The 11,931-nt window shown below is 45.2% G+C and overlaps 1 protein-coding gene across 1 annotated transcript; it reads right to left on the bottom strand.

Moving 5' to 3' along the window:
- Window positions 1–1,444: 1,444 nt before the first annotated feature.
- LOC140305170 (B-cell receptor CD22-like) lies at window positions 1,445–5,783 on the bottom strand. The gene is made up of 7 exons (XM_072383926.1): window positions 5,557–5,783; window positions 4,613–4,966; window positions 4,296–4,517; window positions 3,854–4,108; window positions 1,950–2,207; window positions 1,582–1,839; window positions 1,445–1,488 (listed from the first exon to the last, which is right to left on the bottom strand). The coding sequence occupies exons 1-7, from the start codon at window positions 5,624–5,626 to the stop codon at window positions 1,445–1,447; spliced, it is 1,461 nt and encodes a 486-aa protein (XP_072240027.1). The 5' UTR covers window positions 5,627–5,783.
- Window positions 5,784–11,931: the final 6,148 nt, after the last annotated feature.

Here is an 11,931-nt window from a genome sequence, read left to right as displayed (position 1 = left end):
TTTCATTGGACCAACAAAAAGCTTTTGACAGGGTCGAATGTGTGTATCTTTGGCAAAAGTTAGAGGCTTTTGGCTTTAGCCCTGGTTTTAGTGCCATGATAAAAAACAATGTACAGGGACATTGAGAGTGTGCTTAAGGTCAATGGTGGTTTGAGCGCTCCTTTTAAGGTCTGTAGGGGCGTTAGGCAGGGTTGTGCTATGTCAGGGATGCTTTATTCCTTGGCTATAGAACCATTGCTTCACAAATCTGAATTGAATGGTCTGACATTTCCTGACTGTAACAGCTGCTTTTATTTGTCTGCTTATGCTGATGATGTAACAGTTTTTGTCACCTGTGATGATGATGTGCACAAACTTGAATGTATTGTGGAAGTTTTTAACAGCTTATCTTCTGCAACAGTTAACTGGGGGAAGAGTGAAGCGTTATTGATGGGAAACTGGAACGGACAGCCCCCCAGCTTGCCTGGTGGATTGATCTGGAAAAGGGATGGTTTTAAGTACCTTGGGGTTTTTTGGGTCATGACACTTTTCCTAAGAAGAACTGGGAGGGCACTGTGGATCGGGTCAAGGGTCGTCTGGAAAGGTGGAAATGGATTCTTCCCCGTTTGTCCTATAGGGGGCGAACCTTGGTGATCAACAACTTGGTCGCTTCTTCGCTGTGGCACAAGTTAGCCTGTGATGAACTGCCTGCTGGACTCTTGGCCCAAATCCAAGGACCCATGGTTGACTTTTCTGGGACAAGCGCCATTGGGTCCCTCAGAGTGTGCTCTTCCTGCCCAAGGATGAGGGCGGGCAGGGCCTCGTCAACTTGATAAGCAGGAAGGCCACCTTCCGCCTACAGTTCATCCAGAAGCTTTTGCTGGGCCCAGAAAGTGTGGTTTGCCGCCCCTGTCGCTGGCTATTCTGCGGGAGGTGGACACGCTGAGGATGGATTGTGCTTTGTTCCTGGTGGATCATAAGAGACTTGCTTTAAGTCACTGTCACCCTTCTACCAGAGTTGCTTCAAGGTCTGGGGCCTGATGAAGCACCGCTGGCTGAATCCAGTGGTTTCTCTACATTGGTTGCTTGAAGAACCGGTCATCTTGGGGGCTCGTTTAGATTTGTGTGGGGATGACACCCCAGGACTGAAGAATGTATTGTGTGCGTGTAACTGCTTTCAATTGCTTTGTCTTTGAAAAAGCTGGGGACAGTTTACAGGATGCAGAGGCTTTTGCCTCTTCTTTGGGACTGAGGTCTGTGGGGTATGCTTATAGGCTTTTAGAAAAAATGGCTGCACTTTTGAATGGTGGGGAGAGGGCCCTCTTAGAGGGGTACTGTTCAGGTAACCTTCAGCCCAATGATGAAGATCCTTTTCCTGACATTGTTTTTAGTCCTGGTTTCCGTGAGTCCATGATGAACTTCTACTTATTTACAGCATATTTACAGTTATGGTACAATGTCAACATTATGAAAAGATGATCTGGAAGGAGGTCGTGCAACTTCTAGGTGCTGTGAAGCAAAAACGACCCGAGTCACATGACCTCGTTACAGCCAATCAGTCATTAAAACCACATGAAATATTAACTGAATATAAAAGATCACCTGGAACAACCGTCAGAGCAACTGTGGAGCGCTGACTTCCTCTCGTGTTCTGAGCTTCACAGGAATAATTTCCACTGTGTTCAGGTCTGACGTCAGTGATGGTGAAGTTCTGTCCTGAAGCTTTTGGTGACTCTTCCTCCTCCTTGTACCAGGTGTACTGAGCTGCTGGGTTAGCATCACTGCTGCAGGTCAGAGTCACTGAACTGCCCTCCTCTACCTCAGAGGGCCTCACTGACACAGAGGGAAGCTTTGGAGCATCTGCAGGAGAACATGTATGCAGAAACACATCATTGAAATTATTAGAAATGTTCTAAATTATTGGAGGAAACTCTTCTTTCACAAAAACAAAACAGCCTCATGTGACTTACACTGAACATTTAAGGAGAGAGACGAAGAGTTGATCCGTCCAAACTGATTCTCACACTCGCAGTAGTAGATCCCTTCATCCTCAGAGCTGATGGAGGGGAAATTGTAGGTTCCTCCTGCTCCATGAAGCGGTGTTCGATCCTCCTTGTACCAGGTGTACTGAGCTGCTGGGTTAGCATCACTGCTGCAGGTCAGAGTCACTGAACTGCCCTCCTCTACCTCAGAGGGCCTCACTGACACAGAGGGAAGCTTTGGAGCATCTGCAGGAGAAAACATGAAATGTTCATTAGAAGATGATGTGTATGTTTGGGTGCAGTGTGAGCTGAGTTGCAGCCGAAGGCGGAGACCTTGGCAGTCTGATACTCGGCTACTGAAGCTGGCTCTTGGGACTCTCTGTTGGGGAAGGAGCCTAAGCTGGTTCCGGCTAGATATAGTTGGATTCACCTTGACACAAAGCTTGGGCTCCAGAACCAGTCTCCTTGAGAGGGGTTGGAGTCTCTTTGACTCTGGAGTTGGCCGTGGTGAGAGGCGCAGGGTGTGGGCATACTCATGCCCCCCAGCTGTGTGCCCGCACATTAGGGTTTACCCCGGTGGATGAGAAGGTAGCCTCCCTCCACATTCGGGTGGGGGGACGGGCCCTAAAAGTTGTTTGTGCTCATGCACCAAACAGCAGTTTAGAGTACCCGCCCTTTTTGGAGTCCCAGGAGAGTGAGACCCCCTCATTCTGCTTGGGGTCTTCAGTACTCACCTGGGCAATGACAGTGAGATCTGGAAGGGCGTGATTGGGAGGAACGGCCCTCTCAATCTGAATCAGAGTGGTGTTCAGTTGTTGGACTTCTGTGCTCATCATGGACTGTCCATAACGTTCAACCATGTCCCGGGGGAGGTGGGGGACATTGAGTCCGAATGGGCCATGTTCCGTGCCTCCATTGTTAAGACGGCTGACCGGAGCTGTGGCCGTAAGGTGCTCCGGGAGTATGGAGTGTCGGATCCCTTTATAGGGGCTGCTCGGTCTGTATGGCCGGTGTCAGAGTTTGGTCCGCATTGCCGGCAGTAAGTCGGACGTGTTTCCGGTGAGAGTTGGACTCCGTCAGGGCTGCCCTTTGTCACCAATTCTGTTCATAATTTCTATGGACAGAATTACCAGGTACAGCCAGGGTGCTGAGGGACCCCTTAACGGTTTGGTGACCTCAGAATCGGGTCTCTGCTCTTGCAGATGATGTGGTTCTGTTAGCGTCGTCAGGCCACGATCTTCAGCTCTCACTCCAAATCCAAGACCATGGTCCTCAGCCAGAAAAGGTGCCCTCTCCGGGTTGGGAATGAGATCCTGCCCCAAGTGGAGGAGTTAAAGTATCTCGGGTTCTTGTTCACAGTGAGGGACGAATGGAGCGGGAGATTGACAGGCGGATCAGTGCGGTGTTAGCAGTGATGCAGGCTCTGCATCGGCCTCTCCTGGTGAAGAAGGAGCTGAGCCAGAAGGCGAAGCTCTCTATTTACCGGTCAATCTGCATTCCTACCCTCACCTATGGTGACGAGCTGTGGGCAGTGACCGAAAGAACGAGATCGTGGATACAAGCGGCCGAAGACACAGGGTGTTTGGGGTCTCCCTTAGAGATAGGGTGAGAAGCTCGGTCATCTGGGAGGGGCTCGGAGTAGAACCGCTGCTCCTCCGCATTGAAAGGAGTCAGATGAGGAGACATCTGGTTAGGATGCCTCCTGGACGCCTCCCTGGGGAGGTGTTCTGGGCACGACTCACTGGGAGGAGACCCCGGGGAGACCCTCTGGGAGCCGACTGGGAATAAAACTTCCTCTTTAAGCTGCTCAGTGAACTCCAGCAGCAGAATGTCCGTGTTAAACAGACAGAGCTGAAGGAAACATGTTCATGAATCTCATTTCTTTTACTCACATTTCACATTAATAAAGGAGGAGGCAGACCACTTCCACCCCAGCTTGTTTTCAGCTAAACAGTCATACTGTCCAGAGTCAGAGGACTGGATGGAGCTGAAGAAGAGCTGTGAGTCTTCACTGAGACGTTTATAACCATCTTTGTACCAGGTGTACTGAGCTGCTGGGTTAGCATCACTGCTGCAGGTCAGAGTCACTGAACTGCCCTCCTCTACCTCAGAGGGCCTCACTGACACAGAGGGAAGCTTTGGAGCATCTGCAGGAGAAAACATGAACACATTTAATATCTCCTGAACATCCAGACATGTTTGACATCCAGTTCTGAGTAAAAGTGTCTCTTCTTAAATCAGCAGCTGTGTAACTACAAGTTAAGCTGCAGGACAATATGTTAAAGGCTCATCTAGATGGTGAAATGTTGGTGGAAGACTGTTGAGTGAACTCACACACTGATGGAGAGGGACACTCCTCGTATCCTTTTACAGCACAGGAAACTCTGTCTACAGAACGAAATGAGGCTGAAATAGAAGATGTTCCACTCAGAGTTATCCGCTCATTCTTGGTCCAGACATAGGAACGATGATCAGACAGACAACTGCTTTGACATTGCAGCTCTGCCTGGATATAACCCCGTTTGTTCTCTGCTCTGATCACCTGCACCTGGAGAGCTGAACACATGAAGAAACAACAGAAATGTCATTTATGTTCTTATATACATGCAAAAAGCATCTGGAGCCAAATCATGATTCAGAGAAAATGTTACCTGTGACAGACAGAAAGACTCCAGGTGAACCAGTAAATCTTCCTCCTTCGTTTGTTCTGAATCTGAAGCTGTACTGAGCTGAGTCGCTCTCTCTCAGGTCTGTGATTCTCAGAGAGCAGACTTTCCAATCAAAGAGATACTGAACACGACCTCTGTAGTCTGAGTCTGTCCTCAGATCCACAGGAGCTTCATCACCACCTTCTCTGAACCAGAATCTTTCTGTAACTTCAGTAGCTTGACCATTTATTCTGTATGGATGTGTGTAGGTGCAGCTGATTTCCACTGCTGATCCTTTCACAGCACAGATCTGTGTACGACTGTAAGTCACTCCCCAGCCCTTCTGACCCTGAACCGCTGTAACACAGAGCACATCAGAGACCACAGTCAGAATGAACAGCCTCAGTTAACCAAACACAAAGTGGTCCCTCAGTTCTACAGGGTCAGAGTGATGAAGACTGGAAGATGAATTGTGGCGCTTGGGATCGGGTCCCTGGAGGTCTGCCAGTATGGACCCAGCAGTTCTAGAGGAGCTTTTATTCTCACACTCTGTCTGCTGATTTTAGGCAGCTTCCTGTTTGTTCTCTCTGCGCTCGACTTGTTGCTGAGTTAAATGTGAGAGTCCGATAAATGTAAAGCATAAAGTTTACAGGAAACACTTTACAGCATCTATTTTAGAATAAAAACTAAGCTGCTGTCTGCTGTTATCTGTACAGAGCATGGAAACATCATGATCTCCACCATAAGGAACAGAGAGCCTCAGCTTCAGAGTCTGAATCGACTCATAAAGCAGGAAGCTGCAGACAGAAATGACTCGTCTCACAGCTCTGATCCATCCATTTCAACATATAACATCATAAAGTGACGCTCAGCCTCAGCTACAGACTCCATGTTTGCCCACATCGGTCTCTGTGATTCCAGTGAATGTAAATGTAGACATACAGTACCTGACACAGAGAGAAGGACGGCAACAAATCCACTCAGTGCTGCAGTTAAACTCATGGCTGCTCCTCTCATCTGTCTGAGACTCCTCACACACAATAAAACATGTCAGCAGCTCAATAATCTTTGTAATCAGCAACAAACATCAATCAGGTAACAACATGTTCACAGATGATCAAGAATAAACATTTGTACTCACGACAGATTGAGACGTCTGCAAAGATAACCTCCCTGTGTGTCTGCACAGTGAGCTGAAGGCAGAAATAGATCTTTGAAGTTATATTTCCTTCCTCTTTCCACTTATTTGCATGAAGTGAGAATTAGTTGTTCTACAAACTAGAAACACCCCTCTGAACATCATCTGTGAAAGAATAAGACACTAGTTTTGTGCTGCTAACTGAGTCCCACATCATCACTAAAACAGCAGACGACCATTTTTAGTCGGACAGAGAAGTTAAAGCAGCTGACGGTCAGAAAACTCCAGGACAGACCTGTGACAGCTGCTTCAAAGCATCAACTTTCTTCTGCTTTTATCTCCTGTTCTTGTTCACAATGTTTCAGAGATCCCCAACAACAGTTCTGCACCACCGGCAGAACTGTTGTTGGGGATTTCACAGACCTGAAGTCCTTCATTAGTGGAACCAAACTTCTTCTCTAACATTCAGTTGTTTCTTTTCCAGGAAGCCACACACCCAGCTCTACTCAGTAAACCCCCTGCTTTCACTTCCTTTTTCTGCCAGCCTTTCACAGAGGAAGGCCACACACCTCCAGGCTGGGAGGTCACACTATATTTAGCTTCTTTCCCTTTTCAGTTCCGATATTTGATAAATGTTCAACATCATCTCTGAAATATGACATAACAACATTCATGCATCAGTGTGATCAGATTGCAATGGATGAAGCATCAAAAGCACATTTTGTAGAGTCTTTACTGAATGTGTAGCTCCAGAGCTACAGATCCACATCACAGCTGAGTGTCAGTGTGACCTTAGGTTAACCCTGACACTTTCTATCCAGGTCAAGGAAAAGACATTTGCTTTTTTTGTGTCTTACTGTAATATCTTAGAATAAACCTGTGCCATCGGGAAAGAGAAAAGAAAAACTTTTCATGGAAAAACCAGGTTGTTGGTCGGGCTGTAGCGATACGCTAATCTCACGATACGATACAATACGATACGATACGATACTATACGATACGATACGATACGATACGGTACGATACGGTACGATACGGTACGATGCGATACGGTACGATACGATACGATACGATTTTATATGATTCGATTCCATACGATTCAAGACACATCACTTGTCCCTTTGAATGTCCCTAAGGTATTAAAGGGACAGTGTGATTCGAGATGAATCGTCGCTGATTGGACCGGTGGTTCGACCTTTGAACCGGAAGGACAACACCGCCAGACAAACGGAAACAAACAAACAAACATGTCTTCAGCGTACGCAGACTCATGTTTATGTGAGTTATACATCATCAACCTGCTTGTTTTACTTGCTAAATACCATCCATCCATTTTCTATACCGTCAATCTGTCAGCGAGGGGGTGGAGCCTAGCCCAGCAGTCATTGGGCGAAAGGCGGGGTTCACCTGGACAGGTCGCCAGTCCATCACAGGGCCACACAGAGACAAACGAGACAAACAACCACACGCTCACACTCACTCCTAAGGACAATTTAGAGTCACCAATTAACCTAACATGCATGTTTTTGGACGGTGGGAGGAAGCCGGAGAACCCAGAGAGAACCTTTCTAAATACTTTTCATTAAAGTGTCATGTCTTCTTTTGGGTTTTTTTGTCTTGGGTTTTGTTTTCAGATTTTAGGTTTAATTGTACTCCATAGTTTTCTTGCCATGTTTTTTCCTTGTCACGTCATTAGGTTCATTCAAGTCTTTGTTTTCACAGCTGCACTTCATCCCCAGTCACCTCCCCACAGTACTTTAGTTTCCAGGTTCCCTCAGTTCAGTGAAAAATCATCAGCTTCACTCATGCCACGAGATTAATGTCTTTCAGGTTTGTCAGGTCAGGTTTTGCCTCTCATTTTTCCACAGCCATAGTCTTATTTAATTTATTCCACAGTTTAGGCTTATTGTTCTCCGGCTCAGCCGCACCTTTTGTTCTTGTGTTAATAAAGCAAGTTTATTCCATTTGAATTCTGCATGTGGGTCCTGCCTCCATCACGTCACGTAGATACACCGGTTGTGACATGAAGTTTGCTTAAAAAAAAAAAAAGACACTCGTGACTGAGAAATCGATACTTTATCGGGAAACAAAATATCGATATATATCGCGGAATCGATAAAATCGCTCAACCCTAGTTGTTAGTACATTCAGGTTGTCACTGGACCTCATTTTTTTCCAGTCCCATTTTAGTGGGACTGGATAGTAGTGGTATGATTGCCACCTTCCATGTGGGAGAGCTGGGTTCAAATCCCCTGCATGAAAGGTATTACCTCCAGTAGGGTCCTTAGGCAAGACCCCCTTACCCTATCTGCCTACCTGTAAGTAGCTTTGGATAAAAGTGTCTGCTAAATGCATAAACATGAACTTAACATTGGTGAACCCTGACATGATCAACTGAAGCACCATCAGCTCAGTTCTTTTTTATTTATGTCACAGATTGGGCTGTACTGCTGGAGGAAGAAGAAATGGACATTGACATGGCCAGGAGGGTCTGTTGTGGAGAAAAGTTGTGGATGAGCTACATCTGTACCTCAAGGAGCCACGCAGTGTTGCCAGGTGTACGATACTGTATTTCTACGATAATTTTGCCCTGTGTACGATCAATAATCTCAAAAAAGGCCAAATATACGATAATTTGACCATTCTGTGAATGTGTGGCTGTCTGTCGGATGTTTTTGTGAACCCTGAAGGCGTTTCCATTTCCATGTGACATGAAAAGCCCATCCTGCTTTTCTATATGAGCTACAGTTATGCGTTTGCCTCAGAAGTTCCTAACAGCAGGAGGCCTCCAGGCCTCGTGATTTGGTTCATTAGTTCCACTCGTCATTGTTTACGGGGAACATTTAGCCTAACGCACCTGTGGGGCTGCTGATGAATCAATTCCATACTGAGGCAAAGCTGTGAGGGCCTGTTATTCAACACCAGACTGACTACAGCGCATCAATAGACCTGTTAATTTGGTTATGACGGGTGTACGATAATTTCCCTTAAAACACGATAATTTTATGTCTCTGGTACGATAAAAACTACATTTCCCACCTGGAAACACTGGAGCCACTTATCGACAGGCGGAAAGGGGACAGTGGTGGAGACTAAATGAAGGGCGCTTCAAGCTACTTGCGAAACTAGCAAGAAAGTTTCTTTCTGCATCATCTGCATCAGTCCCAAGTGAGCGAAGTCTCTGCAATTTATGCTGAACAACTCTGCTTTTTGCACCACAGTCTCAGTTGGGACTACTAATTGATTTGTGATCACATGTCTATGCATATTTCATTGAAATATTTTGTTGAATTTACTTTATAAAAGTTCAGGAAGCTATTTATTTAAATCTCCAGTTAACTTTGTTAGAGATGCTGCTGAGCCTCGAAGCTCCCTGCACTTTTTGTTCTGTTATTTGAAAATCAGTTTAATAAACATGTGCTTTAAGGCATTTAAACAAATTTAAGTGTTGCATTAATCAAAATTTTGACGCCAATATTTTCACTTTTACTGCAAATGAATATCGGCTCCAAATATCGATTATCGGCCTCCTTGATCTTAATCGTATCGTATCGGCCGTATCGGTCTATCTCTGGATCATTATCAGTATTAACAATACAGTCATTCCCACCTTAACTGCCATCGCTCCCCAAGTTCCCAAAATCCCATCCAGACGCTGTGTTCCGGGTATAAATGTACAACACTTTTCCCCAAGCATGTGGCAAACACCACCTTTCTCTGCTAATATCCAATCTAAAGCTTGTCTGTTCTGTCCTGCCCGTCTCATTTAGTTGTTCTCCACAGGCTTCACTTGTGTAGTTCAGAATTCTCTGTTGGTTGCAGTATATGTAGTTAATTCAATCCACATTAAATGTGATCCATTAGACTCAACTCCTGCCCCAATCTCACTGCGAGCTTTGAACTCAAAAGGAATCCCTCTCGGCTGCCCTTTTGCATCCAAATAATCGCGCTTATCATTGATGAACTGAACAAATTATCTTCTAACGCTTCCTTTTTTAACATCCAACTCCAGCATCTTGTTTACTCGGTCATACACTTACACTACTGATGTCTTCATCCTCACCAGTCCACAAAGACCTGTCCACCTATTGGGCGTTCAACAAAACATCTTCTCCATACAGCCAGTAGCTATCGGCTATTGGATGTGTCTGATCCCCAAAAAGGAATAGAGTTGGAATAATTTTTGATCCAGAGGAACCACACAGGTGTCCTGATGAATATCGGTTTCATATTCATGTGACTTTGCATTTAACAGTGGTAATACCTACTGGCATTAGTAAATCCACCACTTGTAAAGCATTCAAACAGTCGACTCTACACTCAGTCGGAGGCCCATCCTGTGTTGAACTAAGATTAGGAAGACTCCAGTCTGTGGCCCTCTCCTTTGTCCAAAAAATGATGTAATTTCTTTGCCCCAAACATCAATCTGCACTTAATCTGTTGGAAAGATTATATAGTTATACTATGACAGAAGAGTCCCTCCATCTTTTCCTCTTCTATGATTCAAGCAAAAGTGTTTTGACTCTGGTACTAGTCTTTCCCATAATATTAACTGGTGAGAAATGCCTTTTTCCCATAACATTGAATGTTCCTTCCCATAATAATGAATGGTGAGAAAAGCACCTTTTCTCATAACAACAACATAAATAGCTGGAGCACCATTTGATCGAGGAGACAACTCTGAGGGATCTTCCTGACAGGTTGTGCCGACTTGTCTCTTTCTTGCAAGAAATAAATGTTTTGTGTTAATCGTATCCAGCGACTCTGAGCCTAATTTTGAGAGAATTTTTCTAACATAATCCCACACAGGAAGCTCAGACGCTGACCCTTTATCCGATGTAAACCTACCTTCTCTGCTTTGTGTTGCTGGACTGCAGCACAGTCCCTGAAAGTGTGTCGTTCTGGAACAACAACAGGCGATGATCCTGCAGCGTCTGCGCATATGAGACTCTGCTGAAGTCAGTTCTCTTGGTGTACCACATGTTCTGTGCTGCCCTCTCCACAAGCAATCATCTGTCAGTGTACAGGGAGGACCTGAGCTCCTCCTGAGACGGCTCAGGTCCCTCAGTCACATGATGTGCACGTTTTATCACACTGAGAGTGCACTGTTCTGTCTGCTGGGGAGTTGCACTACAGACTGTCGGCGCCTGGACAAACCGGTGAAAAAGGCCGGTTCTGTTGGAGGCTAAACCCTCAGTGCTGTGGTGGAGCAACAGATGAGGATGAAACTGCATTCTGTTTTGGAGATCAATCAACATTTACTTATATAGCACCGTACAACAACCAGAGACTGACCAAAGTGCCTCAGACAGACATCTCCACAGCATCCAGGCAGGTCAGAGAGCTGCAGGAGGTCCTTTGTCCCCATGGCCATAAGGCTTTTAACAGTGACTGCTGACACGTTCTTCTCTAAATTTATTATTCTAATATACATTTAAAGTAAATTTAGTAAAGATTTTAAATCATTTTTGAGCCATTTGACTAAGTTTGAATTTCCCCCTCTGAGGGATGAATAAATTATTTTACCGTTCTATCAGATGAGTTACAGAATAAATCAGGTGATGAGTTTATTTAGAAAGGCAGTGTATTCGATTACTTTCCACAAGTTAATCCATTAGGTTTAAAATGATCCCAGAGGAATTTGAACCTTGAAACTGTGCTTCTGACTCATTTTTAAGTCCAACTTTTTGTATATCATCAGGTCTGGAACTGGCCTGGAGTCCCAGGGGCTGAGACACCCCCCCAGTTCATAACTTTGTTTTCCAGCCCAGTGTCACGCCATTTCGTTTTAAAGTCTTAACGTTTGTGGCCCTTCAACATAACAGGTTATGCATGGCTGTACATGTGCAAGGCTGAGATTTGTTTTAATGGCAGTGGTGTTGCACTGTGTGGCGCCTGCAGGGGGAGCCAGAGAGCAACGTTTTTCCAAATTCTCTATTATTACTTCATGTTTTTTCCTTCCAGGAGCTGTGGTTTCATTTCATTAAAAGGAGACTTGAGTTAATGGTTTTATCTCCAGGATGGTGACGAGTCCACAGCTTCGAAAACTCAACATGTAAGAAACTTTGACCCAGATTCAGACTGATAAACAGAAATGTGCATTTAACTCCAGAACATTAACATCAGTCAACAACTGAAGCTTAAAGCTGCAGCAGTTAAGTTTAGACACAGCAGACCTCACTCA

Source organism: Leuresthes tenuis, unplaced genomic scaffold (assembly GCF_036924035.1).
Source record: "Leuresthes tenuis unplaced genomic scaffold, fLeuTen1.0.hap1 SCAF_4, whole genome shotgun sequence".
Taxonomy (NCBI): Eukaryota; Metazoa; Chordata; class Actinopteri; order Atheriniformes; family Atherinopsidae; genus Leuresthes; species Leuresthes tenuis.
This window is presented reverse-complemented; position numbering and strand designations above follow the sequence as displayed.